The sequence below is a fragment of the Neodiprion pinetum genome, chromosome 7, assembly GCF_021155775.2.
Source record: "Neodiprion pinetum isolate iyNeoPine1 chromosome 7, iyNeoPine1.2, whole genome shotgun sequence".
Classification (NCBI taxonomy): Eukaryota; Metazoa; Arthropoda; class Insecta; order Hymenoptera; family Diprionidae; genus Neodiprion; species Neodiprion pinetum.
Genome location: NC_060238.1, coordinates 16,469,941 through 16,492,486, shown reverse-complemented (window position 1 = coordinate 16,492,486; position 22,546 = coordinate 16,469,941). Strand labels below are relative to the sequence as shown.

Genomic DNA, 22,546 nt, shown 5'->3' with positions numbered 1-22,546 from the left:
AAATAGCTAAACCGTAACCGTATCTATAGCAAAGAGGTAGTTGTGCAGTCGAACCTTTAGAATTGGAAGTGAGGGAGAAGTTGCTACTTCAGCAGGGAGAGAGTGCCAAAAATGCATGGCAGAAAGAAAAAATGAATCGCGATAGGTAGACGTGCGGGGTAGAGGTAAGTGGAAATAATGAGTTTTTTGCTGTCGGGAAGTATGGTTCGTTTGATTTTGGAGAGAAGATAACTCTTTCAAATATGATGGTGAGTTGCCATGGATTATGTTAAATACCATGATACCTAGAATATAGAGGTGCAGAGAAAAAAATGGTGATTCAACGATAGATGAAAATAAGATGCATATGCCAAATGAAACATTGGGAGGGCGTGTAGAGACGAAAAGGCGGGTGTGATAATGAACGAGAGCGAGTGAAACAGCATTGTCTGTCTGTTGTCAAGAATTTGTGAAAAAATTCCAAAGATCGAGCGCGAATAATAGCTACATAAATGCGTTCTTTAACTGTATGGTTAACAAATAATGTATTGCTTGAAAAATAATTGAAAAAAAGTCGAATATATTAAACAGATTTCCACGCACACAATTTCAACGAATGGACGAATGAATTGGCTAACTTTTAATTATAACTACATTTATTCCAGCAATAATTAAATTTGTGCATACGCGTAATTTATAATTGTATAAAAGCAGGTGGTCAAGAAATAAGATTATTGTGAGTGATAAAAAGAAAAACATTCTTTAAATTCGGTTTGACACGTTTGACACGTTTGCCACGCTCAACATGTTTGATCGTACATAATTGTTTACCTGCTCGCTAAATTATTTTTTCTATATAAATATAAATGAAGAAATTTTTGTTTCATTTGTAAGTGGAAGGGAGGGGGGAGAAAGAGAGTAATTAATGATTCGTTTATTACTTATTTATAATACTAATATTTATTTATTTTTATAATACTGGATTTGTTTGTAGTACTATAATAATTAATTGAATAAGTATTACATGTAGAGTATTGCATCCGTTTACGAAGCAAGATCCGAAATTGCACTTCTGTAATATTAAGCAACTGAATCTTTGCAAAAAGCGGCAGAGTGGCCGAGGGATACCGCGATTTCACTCTGTAATACGCATGCGTGTGAGCTTACATCTATGGGTTAGCATAACAGAGAGCTAAGCGGTGGAGCAGATAATACAGAGCATGCTTCGTTATCTGCGTCCATCGCTTACCCGCCGAGAATTTAGTTCACGGAACGGACACACAGATCCGACGGAACCGAGCTTCACCAGCCTGCCCCAGGCTCTTCGTTCCGTGGGCCCTCTCAGGTTTCTCTCTGTATGCTCTGTATAGAGCAAGATTCGGGCCAACGCCATCATAATCAAAATAACAACAAATGTCGCGACTTGGTGGGGATCCATCTGATTGTTAAAAGTCGCGGGGAGGGAGTTCGCCCAACGTGACGGCTCAAACAGACGACTTTGTCGCAGGCACGTTAATGTAAGCAAGAATTGTGACGTCAACGTCGGATCGTTCTGCTTTCGTCAGGGATGAGTAGTTTTGAAAACAAGTTGTGTGTGTATTTGGCTTATGGCTAGCCCGCCTTTAGTTGGTAGGGTGGGTGCAGATTGCTGCCGCGGTTAATAGAACCCGTGTAACAAAACAAAAAACAATAACATTACGGATATAATATAAAGAGAACAGCGGTGTCGTCATAGTTCGAATTATCTAAACAGCTTGGGAAATCGGACAGTAATTTACCGTCAAGAAGCATTCGTAGTTGTTACAGAAGTCACGAGGCGAAAGGTGATAACAAAAAGGTTTCGCGTTAAAATGGACGCTCTAAGGGAACAGGTGATGATTAATCAGTTCGTTCTGGCCGCCGGGTGCGCCAGGGAACAGGCGAAACAGTTACTGCAGGCTGCTCACTGGCAGTTCGAGGTGAGCTCTACTTCCATTTTTCATTAATTATTTCTCGTCTCGGCCGCCGAGGCAAGCTACAGTAAGTAAACAAAACACGCACGACGACGACGACGACGATACGACGGAGTAGTGATAATAAAATGGCTGCTCTTCGTTTACAAGTTTATCTTGCGCACTTTCCCCGTATCTTTAAACAACAACTCGCGGTTATTATGCGGCTACCATTATCATTTCACCCGCATGTGATATAAATCGATAATCGGCAAAAACCCGGCTGAAATTCGCTGGTAAATGAACGTCTAATTTTACCACGGATTCTGCGATACTATTATGAACATGTTGTAGTTAGTAACGTTATCGTAACTATTCGTGCTGACGAAAAACCGTTATTTCGCGATTTTGGAACTGTTTGAAATTCAGTAAACCGTAATAAAACAAAAGACACTATGTTTTGCAATCTTAGTTCCTTCAAAATCATCGTAAAAATAAGAAATAGTGATATTTTCGTTCAATGTTTCCTTACGGTAACGCTACTAACTTTAGTGTCGTTATTTATGTACCATCTTTTTCTTTTCTATCACACATCCGCCGTTGAAGGTAAACACTAATAAACAACGATCGCTCGTTGCTCGAATCTTTTGTCACCAGGCAATAGGCCGATTTGTCATTTTAAGAGATCGGAACAGCAGGAAATTGGAACTCAGGTCGCGATGATTACGTACGCATTTCGTAACAACGAGAGTCGGGTCTCAGATTGAATAATGACCGGATTTCAACCAACTGATGATCGTTTCTGCTGTAGAACGGAAATAATTTATTCGTAACATTGCTACTCAGCTTTTCATGCCGCTGACCAGTCTCTCTGGCATGTCTGTTTACCATTATAGATTATATATTTTCGGGCAGACGGGTGACAATGGTCTGTGCCAAAACAGCCTAGTAAAAAATAACTCAACTTGGCAGGTGGCAAAATGCCATTTGCGATTATTTATACTTAGTCTATGCTAGTGTAGCATAATCGCAATGAATTCATTTCACTAGACGGCTTTCGGCATTTTTTTGTCATTCACTCAAGTCTTTTTTTAATTCGTATCTATGTCAATTTTCGTTGTCAAATTTATTCTTTTATCTGTCCAGTCAATGACATTCTTTTATCAAACCGAAGTTATTAACGTTATCGTAACAATTCATGCTGGGTAAAAACTGTTATTTTACGACTTTGGAATTGTCTGAAATTCAATAAACTTTAATAAAACAAAACATACTAATATTTCGAAATCTTGGTTCCTTCAAACTCATTGTAAAATTAAGAAAATAGTGATTTTTTCCCCAATGTTTCGTTACTAACTTCAGTCTCGTAGTGTTAGAAGATAGTCTTATTTTTAATTCGCGCCACCTTCTACTCAACCTTCCACCCCGACGTGAAATTAAATCTTTTAAGACTAGTAGCGAGTAACTTATTTCTCATAACTGAGTCAATTTTACCATAAAATTGTCAGTTTCAAATACCATAATATGTTATGTATTCCTATTGTCTGGTGATATTGTACAGACTGCTCTACTTAACTGCGGCAACAGTGATATTTGCTTCGTTACAAACATATCTTAGAACTTATAAGTGCAGTTATGTTAATGATTCAACACATGCATGAATGTTTTAAATTTTAGTCACCACATGTTACAGTTTTGAAATAAAATGATTGTTTCTTGTAAAAACTGCAAACAGCTAGGGTTGAAAAAAAAAAATTAAACCTATACGCAATGTTGCTCATACATAGTAGAATAAGAATCTGAATTGCATCTGAGTAACATTTGATGATCCTGTATTTAAAAAGAAACAAGGAAATTTATACTTTACATCCAAATTAGGAAAGATTGTTTTTGTTTACAATTTAAAAGGTCACTCTTGTTATCAAGAGTGATAATATTTTTTGCATCCTGCATTAAAACATCGTTTTATGAAACAATGAATTGGCAAAATAATTATTAAGACTATACGCAAGCCAATTGTCCTGCTTCCAATCAATTTCTCCGATGAAGTCTGTGGTGTAATTTGAACATCTATTAATTTTGTCATTTACCACCTATGGTAACTCAGATTCTAATTTTATTGTAGCTAGATTACTGAGAATGTGCTCTTTATCCCAAAGGTTCATCATTTTTTTACAGGTTATATAAGTTTGGAAAACGGATAACTGTGATAATCAAGTATCTTTACGATGTTTGTCAGTTCTTTTTTCTACATTTATTTTTTTTCTGAAATCAATCGTGAACCAAATATTTTGTGATTAGATACTAGTGAGGTTTGTAAAAGAAACATACTTGTAAAGAGTATTGCTGTTTGAAAATGCTCCAACATGCTGTAAATGATCATTAACAGCACACATAAAGCGAACCATACTGATTTTACAATCACAATCCGTTCAAAGTGATTTTTTGATAGTAAAATATTGATTTTTTACGATGTTGTGTAATTTGTGAAACATTTCGTAAGGTTATATGAAATAATCAGTGAGATTGTAATAACACGTAGAAAATATTAGAGATTAGTTTTTTTAAATCAGAACATTATCTTGTTCACACCTTCTTAGAGAAACGCATAATGCAGCTGAAAAAATGTTTTTAAAACATGTATTTGCACAATATTCAGGTTATAAAAATTATAGACAGAAACTCTCTTAGTAAAAGTATCAGTAATTCATTTTCATTGCAATGAACACATGGTTAATTTTATGATCTGCTTTACAATTTATACTCTCTAAATTAAAAACTTTTTCACTCTGTTCACTTATTTTATATTATATATCAGCCAATATTAGCAACTAGTTGTCATGCAATAAACCTTTTTAATAAATCTTTGAAGTCACTTTTGCTTTACTTTTGCACAAAATATTATGCGCTTTCACCAATTCCCAATTTAACAGCATATATTTTTGTTAATTTTGCTTCAATTCTGTTTACAGACGGCGTTGAGTATATTTTTTCAAGAAGCTGCTATACCCTCGTGCGCTCAAGGACCAGGAACACATTTTGGACAGGTGAGAAATAGGATAGAAATAAATAAAACTCAAATACAGGATCGAAATATGTTTTATATTTGCCTTTCACACAGAGTACATATTTCCATTCAATTCTCATTTTCTTTTTTTACTTACTAATCTTTCAGATCACACCATGCAATACGCCAGCTACACCTCCAAATTTCCCAGATGCATTATTAGCATTTTCTAAAATGTCTGCCGGAGACAAAACGCCGTCTGGTAAGTTATAACTAATGAACTTGTTTTCTGGAGTGTCTGGTCTGATGTTTGAAAAAACAGTTCTTTTGAGAAACGAAAAGTTGGCAGGCTTAGGGATCGGCTTATTCCATTGTAAAGTGCGTTACTAAACATGATTAGATCAATTAATCACTTTCTTAAGACTCTAAAAATAATTCCAAGGCCCGAGAGTATTCTAATAATAATGATAATAATAATATTAGATAAGACAATGAAATTGTTTTACAATTATCCAGGCATGTCTCCGAGCCAGAATGGGCAAGTACCTCATCAGCACCCAGGTGGCAGGTGTAGTGTTTCTGGTACACAACAACAAACCAGCCAATCTTTTGAACTCGGTGAGCCACAGAGATAAAACAAACCTACCAGCGTGCAATTTAAATAAAAGATGTAATAAGTAATACAGTGATCGTGTTCCATGATTCCTAAAAAAAACAAAAATAGGATGCAGATCATCGTCACAAGAGTTTTATTTTTTCTTCTTCTTTGAGTGACGACTATGTTGTTGTCAGACTGTCAGATGCACAGAGTTCTCATTTGCAGGGGGATGGTTCGCCTGTCAAGAATTTCATTATAGTCATGCCTGTGTGTGTGTGTGTGTGTGTGCGCGCGTGTGCGTGCGTGTACCGGGCCAATCACTTGAAACTTGAAAATCAACTGCGCAAAATGTGTACGTTTGAATTTTCAAAGAGCATAAGCATTAAATTCCGACCGTTCAACTGCATTTACGCTAGAAAAAGTTTTACAGCTGAAACTCAGGATGGCCAGCCTGCATGAACAGCCGATAAAATTTGTACATTGATTTCCAAGTTTCAAGAGATTGTCCCGGTATATATACATGTATATTCAACACCATAGATACAGAATTTTATCTCCAATCAGTTACATATCTAGTTCAGCCGTGTCAGCTAATTGAGAAGATGTTTTATCTTCTTTTTTCTTTTCTACCTTTCATTCTAACTAGGCTTCCAAAAAAACCAAAACCTGCATTCATTTTTTATTTCAATTCTATGGTATGACAAGGAATCTGAAAAATTGATTAGTAGTCAGACTCGGGGTCAGTTGATTAAACTTTTTTTTTTTTTTGTTTTTACTATGGATATCTTGAATTATTAAGAAGCATTGCCGCCCTGGTATTTCAAGTACCTGGAGTTCCTATTGTATTGAAAATGCAGCAATCAATAGATCTTATTCATTATAGTTTTATGAAAAAAACATATATTTTTTTAAATGTACATGTTATCGAGGGTCAAAAGTGTTGAAAGTGTTAGGTTGAGTTTAATTGATTAAATGGTGAAGAAAACGCATGGCCACCCCCAAAAATGAAGAAACAAAAAGAAAGAAAAACCTAAAGTACAAGGAACTCGTGTTACTGAATATGTACGTTATTCTCTCAGAAACACTGACAAGTCATTGCTGCCTGCATTGAAATATAGTTACTAACTGATATAGCACACTTATAGAGTAATTCATATGGTTATTGAAATACATAATTCACAAAAAAGTAAATGATTTTAATCTATCCACGTCTTATTTTTACTTTAATATACATCGCTGAGTTGAATTCGATGATCAGGTCATTTTTGTTGCGATACTTCAAACCTCTCAAACTTATTTAATGAAGTGACATGAAAATAAGAAGTGGAGGAAGAAAATAAACAAAAGTATGAACTATTCCGTATGGGCGAATAAAAGTTTAATCAACATTTGCTATTTTTTTTGTTTTAAGATTTTTTTCTGTTGATTTTCAAAACAATTCAGTGAACTATGATCCATTGTGACTTACATTGTGAAATAGTATAATTACACTGATAGCAGATCTTTCTTTCCATCTTTGTCTCTCTTCTTATTGTTCTCAGATTGATTGATAATAAATAATTTAACTGAATGCTATAGTTGCAACGAGAACAGTGCTTTGATGATTCATACCGAGGAAAAAAATGAAAATGAAACGAAATAAGCCCTATTTATAACCTGAGGTTGAAATGCTTGGTCATACGCCAATTGGCTAATTATAAAACCTTTAGAAAATTGTCAAAATCTTTGGTAATAAGGTTTATACCAGTAATCTACATGACAAAAATAAATCAATACTATCAATTTTGAACTCTGAAAAACTGTAATATGTAAATTAGCACCCATGAATACGCGTGAAAATGAAATGAAGTGATATTTTAAGTTATAAAACCATTTAGAACATCGTTTTAATCCTAGTGGTGACAAATTTAATGATTAATCATGTAATTCTTAAGTATAGTCATCTACTCAGATAAGACGTAATGATTACATTTGTGAATTGCGTCAACATTGCAATTTGATTTGCCGGACTTATGTATGGAGCTATAAATTGACGACTACAGTTAACTGCTCAAGATATTTCAATTTTTTTTCTTGGGTAATGCAGCTCGATTGCACTACTTTTTATTTATGAAAATAAACATGTAATTCTGCAATCTATTTACCATTTCTTAGACTTGTTCGAAATGTCATTAAAAAAAAGTTATTATCTGATATGGCGATTCGTGTTAGCTAATGACAAACTGAGTCTTTTGTCCTCATTTGCGCCAGCAGTATTCAAATTTTAGTTTCTTATTGTACTAGTTGCGATAAATCATTGTGATAGTTTTTTCCATTGAACAATTATGAATACCCATTATATCATATACATTTACTGTTATTTGTTGCTAAGATTTATTACTGCCATAATTATTTAATATTATTCTAGTGCAGACTTACATAAAGGTAGTCGTTTAGCACAATTTTAGATGACCGTGCGTCGACTGATGATGTATCATATGTATAAATAAAATTGGAGACAATTTGACCTAAAAAGTACTAAAAAAAATAGTAAAAAAAAGGTAATTTTGTTGTCAAATTAGTTTTATTGTTAATGTAATTGTGTAATGTATTACTTTCATCGTGTAAATTATTGTTTCAATAACATGTAGTGAACAGATGAAAATCTTAATGTATATTACAGGTAACAAAAAAAAAAAAAAACAAACAATTGCATTGAGGAATCTTATATTGTCAATAGTTGAGTACACGTTTTAAATTATCAGCAGCTTTTTACGTATGGTTATTATCTATTACTTCAATTACCTACGGTCTAGTAACTTTGGTATTTGTTACATTGAGCAAGTTTCAATGAATGTAAAAACTGAAAACTATCGTTAAAACCATCTTATGACAATAATGACACTTGGCATGGATCAATCTTATCTCTGTATCTTAAGGTTCTCAAATTTTTGTGCTCTCATTTTAAAGTGTTCATTTTATTCCTTCTGATGGAGTTTTTCCTATCATAAGTCTATTGGTACGGACATATACACACGTGCACGCGTACATGAACTGGTCATGTGAAACAATAATTACTTATTTTAACAATACTGAAATCAACAGTTTTCATTAGCTGGTGTTGGTCATTCATATTGCTATAGATTTTTCAGACACAAGTTCATTTATTATTGAAACAGGATTCCAGTTGATTAATTGCAATAAATAAAATAAAAATAAATACAAATTTAAAAACAGCCATCATAGATTAGAATGATAGCAAATTATGTCAATACTTAACTTCGCAGTTTATACAATGGGCTCTCTATATTGAGATTTCATTTATGCATTGTTTGTGGATTTTTCCAGTGCAAATTCGTCGAGTTCGTCTGAAAAGAAGAGAAAAGTTGCATTTTTGGAAACACAAATGTGACCAATTGTTTCTTCGTGCTTTGTTCTTTCAATTTATTCTCCATTCGTCATATTTCTATATTTATCTTGAGACATTTTTAACGTTATTAATAATGAGATTCTTTCAATCAACAATCGTCGTTTATAAAGATCCATGACAATTGTGTTTTGTAATTTGAAAGTTTTGCTCCTACTTTGTTAAACGTAATTGCATACGTTATCTATGTAAATATTTATATTTTAGAGAAATAAAATGAAGTTATTAAGCAATGTTTTTATCAAAGATGAGCTTTAATATTCCCGTTGAATAAAAATTTGTCCTCGCATTTAAATATACATATTCTATGTGTCATGTAACTGCTTACGATCGTTTGAGTTTATTATTATTATCATTAACGTTAATTCATTTAAAATTTATGATTACAAAATGATTATAATTATTAAAGTTTTTGTATGCACGCATACATATGGGGCTTACCACGCTAACTCAGTAAACAATTGACCATGACATTTTTAATTTCACCAAGGATATTTTTATACGTTAGTACGACCCCTGAAAAGCTTCCAAGAATTTTTTCAAATTTTTTGAATCGCTCGCTTTTACCCCTATCTATCTCAATTTAAATCTATCTCAAAAAGACCCAAATTGATTTGTGTGAAAAAAGAAAAACAGTATTTCGTTTCCAATTGGAAACATTTTCACGCAAGATTCAGAGTGAGACCTCGTTTTTTCAATATTTTTAAATAATTTTTTCTATTTTTTGAAACGTTTATTCTATTTTCATATCTGTTAAAAATCTATTATAACACATACCGCATATCCGATTTGATTACTGATTTTTCAAATTGTTTCTCCAGTTCTAAAACACACTCACAATTTTTTTCAACATTTTTTCCCCAACACTTGGAATTATTATTTCCCACAAAGATTGTTCTACAAAAATTTTGAAAAATATCGAAAATGTATTTTAGAACTGGAGAAACAATTTAAAAAATCATCAAATCTGAGATGCGGTATGTATTACAATAGATTTTTAATAGGTGTGAAAATAGAATAAACGATTCTAAAAATAGAAAAAAACTAGGTTCCACTTTGAATCTTGCGTAAAAATGGTTCCAATTTGAATTTGAATTTGTTTTTCAATTCCGTCATACATTCTACAGAGATTTTTAGAAATTTCAAAGAAAAAAATTAGAAATATTTTTTTTCTTGTTCCATAAAAATGAATTTGGGTATTTTTAGACAGATTTAAAAAATCTTAGGATAAAGACCAATAAGGACGAGTGATTCAAAAACTTTGAAAAAATCTTGGAAGCCCTTCAGGGCTCGTACTAGCGTCTAAAAAATCTTTGGTAAAATTAAGTAAATGTCATAGTCAACAGTCTACTGAATTAGCGTGGAAAGCCCCATACGTACGTGACATTCCCAAATGGCTGAGGAAATAACTTGGGCCACTCAGGTTGTCGCTCCAATTCAATTAGATTGAATTCCATTATTTCTTTGTCGTGTAATAATTTCATAATGTCTAATTCCACATTCGGTACCGGATCAAAACTAAAAAGTGTTTAAAAGCAGTGCAAGGTTTATTTTTATCTGTCGTCTGTTGTTATTTCAGAAAAAACTCACAAAATTCAAATGATCTTACGTTCGATTTGGCGCTGCAGTCTAACTTCTGATTGCTCGTAAGGTTCGGCTGGCTTGAACGTCAGATGGAGCCACGGCTTGAGTTATTTTCCCTGCCATTTGGATTTGCATTTCATGTATGCACATGCGCGTATATATATATACATAATGCTTTTATTTCAATACGGTTATGCGTGAATGCCGGCAGGCAGATACGAATACTTGAGTCAGTTTGCAGGGTTCAGTCTCCTGTCAGTAGGTTATCCGTAAGTATGTTGTTTCTGCTTATTTACATCTTGATTTTATATGATTCTATTGCAATCATTACACAAATGGGTTCTTCAAAATTATAAGTATTCGCCACTTAGTATGCAGTATCATTGCTTTTGTTCTCTTTTTTGTTCTTTTTCTATACTCACTCGTCGTTTGCATTTATTTTTAAACACGTCCGCACTTTGTTCCTTTAAATAACTTTCGGATAAGATTGTGCTCAATACAGTGCAACAACAATAACTGCTTCGAGTGAGTTATTTATACATGCAATACTCATTCCAATTGTACATGCATGAATACGTGCGCAGTATGCATGCAACATGGTGTTGTGTTGAAGTTATTAACGTTATTGTAACGATTAATGCTGAGGAAAAACAGTTAGTTCGCAATTTTGGAACTTTCTGAAATTCAGTAAACCGTAATAAAACAAAACACGCTCATATTTCTCAATCTTACAATTAGTTCCTTTAAAATCATTGTAAAATTAAGAAAATAATCACTTTTTCCCCAATGTTTCGTTACGATAACGTTACTAACTTCAACCTAGTTTGTAAACGGCTTCTTGTTTTTTTCTACATTGTTTCGTGTTTTTCTCAATGTGTCTACGAATACCAATGACTATGACACAGTGTGAAGTCGGAAAAAAGAAATCTTCAACTGGAATTTGAGCTTTTTCTTAATAATCTTATTATAAGATAGAGTTCATATTACAAAAGATATTTTTTCCAATTCGCTATTCTTAATTGGATCTTATGGTATTCGGTTTCTTTTTCTTTTAAAATTTATCTTGTGCGTTTGTTACTTTTTTTTTTTTTATTATTATTCACCAAGAAATAATAAATAACTAATGATTTAATAGTTTTCTGAACAATCGAGTTTCGCTCGAATCATTGAAATCAATTTTGTTTTGTTTGAGAATCTCTGTATTTATGCAGAACCTTTATTTTTTTCTCAGTTTCGTCTGCTAAATTTTTTATTTTTCACAAATTTCAATTTTATCAATCATTTTCTACTCATATTAAAAGTTCAGATTTACCATGAACAAATGACTTATTTGTCTTGCAATTATCACAGGTAATATGTTATAAAAATAATAATGACCAAATTATTCTATTTATTTGGTTGAACTTGATTTCACGGCAAATGAATAAAACTTACTTACAATTAAATCTAGTGAGTTTATTTGTAACAATTCATATGGAACAGACTGGCAATGAATTAAACAGCATTTGTTACCGAGAAAAATGATCATAATCGGTACATCACCATGGCAAACACAGAGCCATGAACGAATCCTTCTTGAAGTATTTCAGAAACATGTAGAATCTATCAAAAGATATTACAGTTTTTGAGCCAAAGACATGGCAAAAAAAGATAAAAATTTAGCTAGGTAGGGATAGGAAAGATATCCTGATTTTGTATGAAAACCCATTTCAACCTAGAAATCTCAATTTTTATCCACAGATTGGAGACACGAATAAAATGCCGTACGAGGAATCCCTGATTCCCAACTCGAAGAATACAAACTATAAGGAAAAAAATATGGCAAAGTCATTTGCTTTTCAACATAGCATGTTCCATTATTTTAAGCCACTTGATGAAGAGGAGGAAGATCCTAAGCCCCACGTATCGTTGAAGAAAAGATATGTACCCTCTCTGACAGTATTCACAAGGGTTGTAATGATCTCATTTGTACTGGCCAGTTTGTGGTACTTGATGGCCATGCTGTACGGGTTCGTCACTGACGAATCACTGGGAATTTATACCGAGCAGGATGTTACGGGTCAAAATATCCGCGCTGATGTCTTTCTCGAAGATAGCATCACTTCCAACCTAGCTGACTCGTATTTTGACAACTCTCATTTGGAGAGTAGAGGGAGTTTGGTAAGAGATTTCATTCGCCGAGAGCCGCCGTCGGACAAAAAGTGTAGGAACATTCCTAAGGTATTGCGATTTGATTGCTATCCTCAAGACGGAGCCACCAAATTGAATTGCGAGAATCGCGGGTGCTGCTGGAACCCGCCTGACCACGTAAATTGTGATAACGATAATTGTTCCAAACGTGTTCCATTGGATGTACCTTATTGCTATTATCCGGAAGATTGGACTAGTTATCAATATTTCAATATGACACCGGATGGTAACGATTTTTCAGGCCTCTTAAGGATTGGGGCTAAAAGTTCTTACAAAAACGATATCGGCATTATAAAAATTGAATCTACCAGCTTGACTGATTCCATTATTCGTGTGAAGGTGAGGCATCAAGTTACTTTTAATTTATTTCTATGCCAGTGTTGTACAAAATGATCGATATTATTATTTAGATGAAGATCAGATTATTTATATAAAATTTACGTAGATAAGACGAAAGATAGTTTATCATGCAATTACCTCCCTAAGGGATAAGATTATCATTATTTTCATCTAGATAGTCAAAAATGTAACAATGAAAATGGCGAATTCTTATTACATTGAGAGTAAAAAAGAACTTGCTGCAACAAAATATTTCCTGGAATAAAGTAGAATTTAGTGTGAGCAATAAAATATGTTTTTGCTATCTACAAAAAATATTTGCTTAGCTGAACTATGTCATTTTTCAGATTCGTAGATTTCGAGGCGTTTGTTGCTGAGAGATGTTTTTATTGAATTATTTATTTTTGCAAAATCACGTCAAAGTCATGATTCTGAATGGCGTTGCCTCGATTGAAAAATTAAAATGCAGTTTATTTTATCTTAATCCTGTGAAAAAAAAATTAAGTTGTATAGCAGATTTATCTATACGACGATGACAGACGAACTTAACTCATATTATATTATCTGTATAAGATGAAAAATGAATTGATTTCATCTAAGCCGATTATCTTGAATAAGTTTATATAGATAATGTACTGTTTTTTAAATTCGTGTTTTAACATATTTTTATTGCTCATATGTTTCGAATAATTATTTATTCGGTAATATTATACTTGTATGATAGATCTCGGACCCTGACAATGCTCGTTACGAACCTCCATGGCCTGTTAAACGTGATTGGAAAAAGTTGCCTAAAAAAAGTTCAAGCCCAAAATACATTTTTGAAATTGATGAGTCAAAAGCTGGGTTTGCGATCAGACGTGCGTCGGACAAAACAGTTCTGTAAGTTCTCTTTTCACATATTTTAGAAATCTATAGATATGTATACTTCAAGAATGTTCAGAGGATATATTTTTCGAAGTTGAAAGATTCATCGCACGAGGCACAGTTTGAGACAGTGTGTAATTGTGGCTTGTTTGTGAGTGTAACTCATTACACTCCTGTATTAAGCCATTTAGACCGGACCCGGCCAATCACCAGAAAGATATGAAGAAGTCATATATTTTTATGCGAGAAAAATTCGTAGAGAATGCAAATTCGAAAATTTCAGGTGACTTAAAAAGTGAAGGACGGAGCTAGGAATCGAATCTGGTGTTATCCTTCAATTTCTACAAATACACGGCACACGAACCAAAACAAATTTCGAATACAGGTGATGAAAGAAATTAATGACATTGTAGTCAGGCGGCTAGGTGGTCTAGTGGAGTCAGTCTCCGGTAAAGCATCTCTAGACACCAGGTTCGATTCCTGGCTCCGTTGTTAATTTTTCAAGTCACCTTAAATTTTCGAATTTGCATTATCTACGATATATTTTTCACAAAATTCTGTGGTGGTCATTCACTATTTTTACAGATTCAATTCTATTGGAATAGGCGGTTTCACATTCTCCGATCAGTTTCTTCAAATACATTCAATACTACCGTCGTACAATATCTATGGCTTGGGTGAACACAGAAATAATCTTAGACTAGACACTAACTGGCAATCATTCACGATGTTTAACAGTGATCAACCTCCTACAGAAAAGGTATATTTGCCATGAAAGATTGTACAACATTAAATTAACTGTGTCAACAGTATTGCAGGGTATGTTTTGAATCACGTAGTAACTTTTTGAATTGTTTTGACCAAACGGTTCATCGCTAACAATTCTGAAATCAATTTCTAAACTGTCATACTTGCAGCGTTTACAAAAATTAAGGCAGTGCAGCTAATTAGGTAATTCGGATTATTAAAGTTTTTCAATACGTTTTATTGTTCTCTCCGCTTCGCTTCGGCATTGTGTTCATTGACCTTTAATGTTGAATACATTTTACGAAAGTCAGAAAGTACAAAAATTAGAAAATTCAGTAAATTACCAATATCAGGCTTAGTTGGCAAATCAGGCAAACTCTTGTTAAATTTGAATGGCTATGGCTGACTGAAAATTGAATATTCAATTAGTTGTTTTTACAGATATTTTAGATTCGTTACTTATTATTTCAGATGAATTTATACGGTTCCCATCCATTCTATCTTGTAATGGAAGAATCTGGCATGAGTCATGGGGTCTTATTCCTGAACAGCAATGCTATGGGTATAATTATCTCTTATCTAAATCACTTTGATGGTAATATGAATAGCGACAATTGGATTAGAATTGTGTATTTTCAGATGTTATTCTACAGCCAGCTCCGGCTATAACTTTTAGAACCATAGGTGGAATATTCGATTTGTACTTTTTCATGGGACCTACACCAGCAGATGTATTGAGGCAGTATTCCGAAATTGTTGGAAAGCCTTTTATGCCACCATATTGGTCTCTTGGCTTTCACTTGTGCAAGTATGTGCATTTAATTTTTGGACTGGTCAGTTCTTTTCACTAAGGGTATGCGAATAATTTAATTCGAGTTTGAATATTTCAATTTCTTGAATCATTTGATTCTTATTTTACGTACCTGTGACAAAATATCTGAATAATTTGATTGGAATCTCTAACATACAATTTTTAAAAATTAATTTTGTTTTCTGATTTGACACTGATTTTAAAGTTTTGTTTCTGAAATTTGGTTACCGTTAAAATTTATTGACTTATTATTATAAAATTTACTTATTAATTTTATGAAATTAATTTAATTAATTTTTTGGAAATTAACTTTTCATTTCCAATTAAAAAGAATTTTGACAAGCGCACGTATCATTTGACTAAGTATTTTACAAAAAGTAAACAGAAAATGGATAATTTGAGATTTGAACCGCATAATATGAATAATTCGAACACTTTTATTCAAAGTATTCGAACTATTTGAACACTCGCATATTCGATTCGCTTTGATTTGATCACTATTCAGACGCCCCTGTTTTTCTCCGAACTGAATATTTTTAATTATATTAAATTATATTCGCAGGTATGGTTACAAAAGTCTTGCCGTTACCAAAGAGGTTTGGAATCGTACACGAAACGCAAAGATACCATTTGTAAATAAATAATACCCTTCTAAAAGTAACTGTATAATATATCCTAGTATTGATACTGAAATATATCTTATACTCTAGGATACCCAGTGGAACGACATAGACTACATGGATCGCAACAATGATTTCACTTACGATAAAAAGGATTTCAAAGATCTGCCTGAGTTCGTTGATGAACTTCATTCAGTGAGTTTACGCTATTCATACTTTCGGTCTCCGAAACTGCTATTCAGTTATTGTCAAGTTGTAAAATTCCTTTCAGGTAGGTATGCACTACATTCCAATAATAGATGCAGGACTGTCTGCATCGGAAAAACCAGGTGAATATCTGCCATACGATGAGGGCTTACGAGAGCGCATATTTGTGAAAGACTCTGCAACAGGTCAGCCTTTTGTTGGCAAAGTTTGGAATCTGGTTTCCACCGTGTGGCCTGACTTCACGAATCCCATGACCAGTGATTACTATCTTCGCATGCTGCAGAACACACACAAAATGTTCGCATTCGACGGGATATGGATCGTGTGTATTTTACTTATGAAGATGAATGGATATCTAGAATCGGTCCAAGCTATCAAGCTTCATTATTATTCATTTATAAAACTTGATAGAAGTATAATGGCTTCTCTCTAATTTAAGGATATGAATGAGCCATCCAATTTTTATAACGGTCGCGTCAATGGTTGTACGAAAAACGATCTTGACTATCCGCAATATGTGCCGAATGTTAGGGGCGGAATGCTCGCGTCCAGGACATTTTGTATGGATGCTCAACACCACTTGGGCTTGCATTACAACCTTCACAATACCCACGGAATTGGACAAGCAGTTGCTACAAATTTGTAAGTTTGGAATATGATACAGTCGATTATTCGAATGTCAGTCATCCGAAATGTCAATTATACGAATAGTGATTTGATTTTTTCGAAATATCCATCATCCGAAAGGTAATTTGGTTTATCCAAACCGCCAATCATCCAAATGACGATTCGGTTTATTTGAAATGTTGGTTCAGCAAAAGATAACTCAGTTTAAATTTTCAATGTTTCGACTGACATGAGTTTGCATGCATTCCGTTATTCAGTGTCAGTCTTTACTCGCCTGCAGACTTGCTATAAAAAAGCGAGCCTCGATATTGAATCTGTTATTTTATGTACATGTTCTATTACATTCAACGGATTAGTGTCTTTTTTCACACTGTTCAGTTATCCGAATGATGCCTGGTTCCAATTAGTTTGGATAATCGACACTACTCTACTCACAGTAGTTGATGATAGTAAAAACCCATAAGAAAATGATTATGATATATTTGCGCTATAAATTTGTGGTATCTATAAAGATTCTGAAGTTTCTCACTGCAAACACTCCGATCAATCTGTTATGAACTATTTTCAGCGCCTTGAAATCAATCAGGAATAAAAGACCATTCATAATATCAAGATCGACTTGGGCGGGTTTTGGATACTATGCAGGTCACTGGACAGGAGATATACTGTCAGACTGGTAGGTCATTATTGCCACATAATTATTGATACTGTTTATATTTTTTTAATTAAAAAATACTGCAAAAGGTGGGTTAGTTCATTTATTTATCTTTTCTTCCTAGGCATGATTTACGAATGAGTATTCCTGAGATATTGAGCTACAGTTTATTCCAAGTACCAATGGTAGGTGCGGATATTTGTGGCTTCCGTGGTAATACAACACCGGCTCTTTGCAATCGTTGGTCGCAGCTTGGTGCATTCTACCCATTTTCTCGGAACCACAATTCTGATGAGTCAATTGTGCGTATTGGTTAAGCTTATGCTACCTATTTGAAACGTAAATTCAACAAATGAATCACTCTCTGTATTTAGGTACTTCCTTGAAACTTCTGCGCACGATAGGTTTTAACCATGTATCAAGGACTGAAATTATCGTTGAAGATTTTTTTACTGATTTTGATGCAGCTTAAATGTTTTCATTGTTTTTCGAATACATCAATAGTTTTACTTTTTTTTTACTTTCACACATACTATATCTATGTCTAGAATGATAAATCTGAAGCCAAGCATTACTGATTTTTAGCCTCAAGATCCAGTCGCAATGGGAGACTTGGTGGTACACTCAACCAGAAAAGCATTGATGATCCGTTACAGATTCTTACCATACTTGTATACGTTGTTTTTCAAAGCTCACAAATTCGGCGATACCGTAGCGAGACCTTTGTTCATTGAGTTAGTAGTATTGGCTAGCATTTCGATATACCCAATGGCCTTTTATTGATTAAAATAAAATATTTGTTTCAGATTTACAAATGATAAAAATACGTACGACATTGACAAGCAATTCTTGTGGGGAAGCTCTCTTATGATTATACCTGTGTTAGAAGAGGTATGTTAAATTAGTAGTAAATGAAAACTGTTGAGCATTAATTTGAATGTTAGAGCTTCTCAGGAGTACAGATATGCTACGACTGCTAATAAGATCAAATAGTACAGTAACTTTCTTCTGCATATCGATGGTCGCGTAGAATAACCGGCTATCTCGAGTCAGGCTTGAAAAACCGGCTATCTTGAGGTTCGCTTGGACAACCGGCTATCTCGAATTAGGCTTGAATAACCGGCTATTTCGCGTTTGAAATGTTTCGGCCGCAAATCAAGTTGCTATCACTGTCCGGCTGAATACGAAATTCGACAGCGCCTCACAAAATTCATACGAGCTTCGTTTTGTGAATGTAGGTATTATATGCTTATATACTGTAACGTGGATTTTTCCCGCTCCTCGGTCACTCGGAGAAAATGGGCGAGAACTTACCGTGTGCACAATAATTTGGCGTCCACAATGTACCCTGGATCTAAAAACAATATCGCGAAGTTTTGTTGGGCGCCTGGCGTGATTAACACGCCTCAAAATCATTAATGCGCTATACCTCGGGCATATGCTCGATAGCTCAGTACCGCGGAAAGGGGAGGGGTAATTTTTGAAGAGAGAGAGAGAGACACTCGAAATACACACGCTATTTAATAACAGAAGTAAAATAAAATCTTATATTTCCCAATAGCGGTGATACAAAAATAAAAAAAATATAATCCAAAAGTCGCTCATCGCGATGCGAAAGATAAACAGAAAATTGCACGTAACCTACTCTATTTCTTACTTTACTGAGCTCGCGGCTCCCTAACTAAAATGTCACTCAACGATCACAAAGTCTTCATACGCAATTCTGAATTTGCAAATTCGCCATTTCTTCTCCATGGCGATTATTGCTCGAAACCGAAACTAAAACTAATTATTCGACGGTGCGCCGTCGGGCTACCGAACAGACGGCGTCCTCAATCTCACCCGAGATCTCACCCGACTCGGAGCTTCGACGCTACCGCGAGCTGCCCTAAATCTAAACGTGACAACATAACTTAACCTAAAGCTTATTTCCTACTTATCTCAACTAAACGAAACTATATTAAAACGTTACTATATTTCAAACGCAACCAAAACTCAATACTCAAACTTCTCGTCTCAACTGCTGCTCAACGCAACGGCAATTTCGACTATACATCACCCCAACTCGACTAAACACTATCTTAACTAAACGGTAACTTACCTAAGCGCAAGCACCACTAAATTTAGCTTCATCTAAATACAAGCTCCAGGTAACACAACTCAATTTACATTATCTTAACTAAAGGGTACGGAACTCAATGCAGGCGCAACTAAACGTAACCTAAACTATACGCTATCGCAACGCATCCGAAATCAAACCTTCTCAAAATCCTCCAAAACGTTATCCGCTAATCCGAGCACTCCAATTGGGCACTTCCCGACCTACTCGAGAGGTGACACTGAAAACCCCGATAACGCGGCTCGACCCGGTACAGCGAAATTCGGCTATACTTGATTTCACACACGAGAGAGACTCAACTAAAACCCGTGACTCTACTCAACTTTCTCAGGAACTCAAAATTTACTCTACTCTAACACGCGTACTCAGGCTACGGTCATCAAGCAAAAGAATCGGCAAAAGAATTTCGAGTACTTTTCTACAACGCAAATCCAAAACGGCTATCCGTTACTCGGCAAGCCTTTTCGTAATTATGCTCGAAATTCAATCGCGGGGATAGAAGCAGCGCTTACCTTCTACATCCTTGCAACCCCCTTTCCATTCCCCTCGCGATTTTTGGGCGACTCCATTACTTCGCGAACCTCCCTAACATGTGACTACTTATCACGACCGCCAGAACTAAAGTGGTTTCAAAAACCTACGACCTGCCGCGACACGGATCTCGATACGCCATCCCATACGTGACGTCATACCCACAAGAATACGCAATAATCGATCCGTCATCGATTTCGTTGATCGCGCAATTCGACGCACACCTTCAATAGCATCGCTGCGCAGAACTTTAAGCTAGATCGCAATCTCGTCCTCCGCGCAGCTCTATGACGTCTTGGCGGTGAGCGTGGTGCTCCCTCGTCGCTAGTCGGTCCGTCGCAAGTTTGCTAGTCAATTGTTGGCGGGGCGAAGGAGGAGAGGCTGCGGCGCGCCGGCCGCCAGCAGGAATCGCGTCCACCTGAGATTCCCGCGATGCGGGGATCTGCGTCGGCTCCCCCTCCGCAGCCTCGACATCCTTCCTTCGCAATTGTCGCTAGCCCACCACTTCGCAATTTCCTCGAATTCGGTGTCGACTTCTTGCCTGATGCCGTTGTAGCTCGAAAAATAAAAAAAACGATAAAACCTGAAATATCTTACGCTATTCGCTGAGGTGTCCCTTCTCGTAGTTTCGGATGCGTGACTCTAGTCCTGGCGCTCTTTTGCAAACACTTCGCGACTCAATTTCGGAAATTCCTAAATTTTGGTTCCGCCCAGGGTTCAAGGAGCCCCTTGTAACGGGCATCAAAAATGCCACGTTACAATACATCATTGTAATGCAGGAATGAAAGTATAAAGCATCAGGCGTATGTTGAGATGAAATTAAAGAGTATCATTTCGGCATAATGAGATTAAATGGGTAATGACATTAAATTGGTAATGTCATGAAATGAAAGTGTAAAGCATCAGGCGTATGTTGAGATGAAATTAAAGATTATCATTTCGGCATAATGACATTAAATTGGTAATGACATTAAATGTCATTATACCGAAATGATAATCTTTAATTTCATCTCAACATATGCCTGATGCTTTATACTTTCATTTCTACATTATAATTATCGAGACAACCATATAATACGTACATTCACCAAACGGAGCTTGTATGAATTTTGTGAGGCGCTGGCGAATTTCGTATTCAGCCCGACAGTGCTACCAACTTAATTTGCGGGCAAAAAATTTCAACCGCTAAATAGCCGGTTTTTGAACTTTACTCGAAATAGCCGATTATTCAAGCCTAATTCGAGATAGCCAGTTTTCCAAGCGAACCTCGAAATAGCCGGTTTTTGAAGCCGAACTCGAAATAGCCGGTATTTCAAGCCTGACTTGAGATAGCAGGTTATTCTACGCAACTGTCGATATGCTGTATTTTGCCAACCATGTTAGTCGAGTATTTATTTACGTAACTATTACCTACTTATCCATTATTAGAACAAGGTTGAAGTAACAGCTTACATTCCACGTGGACCATGGTACGATTTCTACACCAAAGCTTTCATGTTCTCAACGGGATTCAATCACACCCTAAAAGCTCCGATGGATACGATACCATTGATGATTCGAGGCGGTTCAATTTTACCGGCACAAACTCCAAGCGTCACTACAACCCAGAGCCGAAAAAAAAAATTCGAATTACTTGTGGCGTTAGATGAAAACGGATTTGCAAGTGGTGAATTATATTGGGATGATGGAGATAGTCTGGGTGAATAACAATTTTTATTACCCGATACTTCGAAAATAAATAATCTTACGCTCATCAATCAATAAAGAGTACTGGAGCATGAATTTTCAATTCTATACAGATTCGTTGGAGAACTATCAATTCAGATGGCTGAGTTTTACTGTCCAGAATCGAACATTGAGAAATCGTGAAGTTAATAACGGATATTTCAGCGGAGATATGATCCTTGGAAAAGTTAGTGTAATGGGAGTTGGGACTGTGGTCGATGGAGTTTACTTGAACGGAAATGAGCATGGTGATTTCACTTATGATATAGAGAGAAAGGTAGGATACAAATAACTGTATTTGATTTCGTTTCTTTCTCCGTTTCAAAAACAAATTATCATACACGTTCTCAAATTGTGCAGTACCTGAACATCACGGGGCTTGGTGTGGATCTGAAAACAAGCCTTACTCTGTCCTGGGTATTCAAGAAATAGGACGGATTTACCGCGAAAATATTCTTTAGCACACTTATGTGTAATATTTTTACCTTTTACAGTAATCTGTAGATAGAACCTGAAATAATATTGTTCCATTTTTTCAATACTTTTCGTGTATGAGTGTACCATTCTTTTACTTAATCCTGGCTTTTTCACAACCTTCGTTAG

At 35.2% G+C, this 22,546-nt stretch overlaps 1 protein-coding gene across 7 annotated transcripts; it reads left to right on the top strand.

The window, feature by feature from the left end:
- The first annotated feature begins 1,233 nt into the window (after positions 1–1,233).
- LOC124223283 (lysosomal alpha-glucosidase-like) lies at positions 1,234–22,484 on the top strand. Of its 7 annotated transcripts, none has more exons than XM_046635089.2 (20): positions 1,234–1,496; positions 4,883–4,957; positions 5,086–5,179; positions 5,434–5,535; positions 12,246–13,034; positions 13,759–13,916; positions 14,487–14,661; positions 15,120–15,210; positions 15,288–15,456; positions 16,022–16,091; positions 16,170–16,274; positions 16,351–16,608; positions 16,726–16,928; positions 17,482–17,589; positions 17,693–17,870; positions 18,154–18,302; positions 18,375–18,459; positions 21,647–21,917; positions 22,018–22,220; positions 22,304–22,484. In XM_046635089.2, exons 4-20 carry the CDS (start codon positions 5,452–5,454, stop codon positions 22,373–22,375), a joined length of 3,168 nt encoding a protein of 1,055 aa, XP_046491045.1. In that variant the 5' UTR covers positions 1,234–1,496; positions 4,883–4,957; positions 5,086–5,179; positions 5,434–5,451; the 3' UTR covers positions 22,376–22,484. The 7 variants fall into 7 exon arrangements, with proteins under 7 accessions (XP_046491045.1, XP_046491046.1, XP_046491044.1 ...); XM_046635090.2 differs by lacking the exon at positions 1,234–1,496 and adding an exon at positions 1,936–1,998; XM_046635088.2 differs by lacking the exon at positions 1,234–1,496 and adding an exon at positions 2,024–2,206.
- The last annotated feature ends 62 nt before the right edge of the window (positions 22,485–22,546 follow it).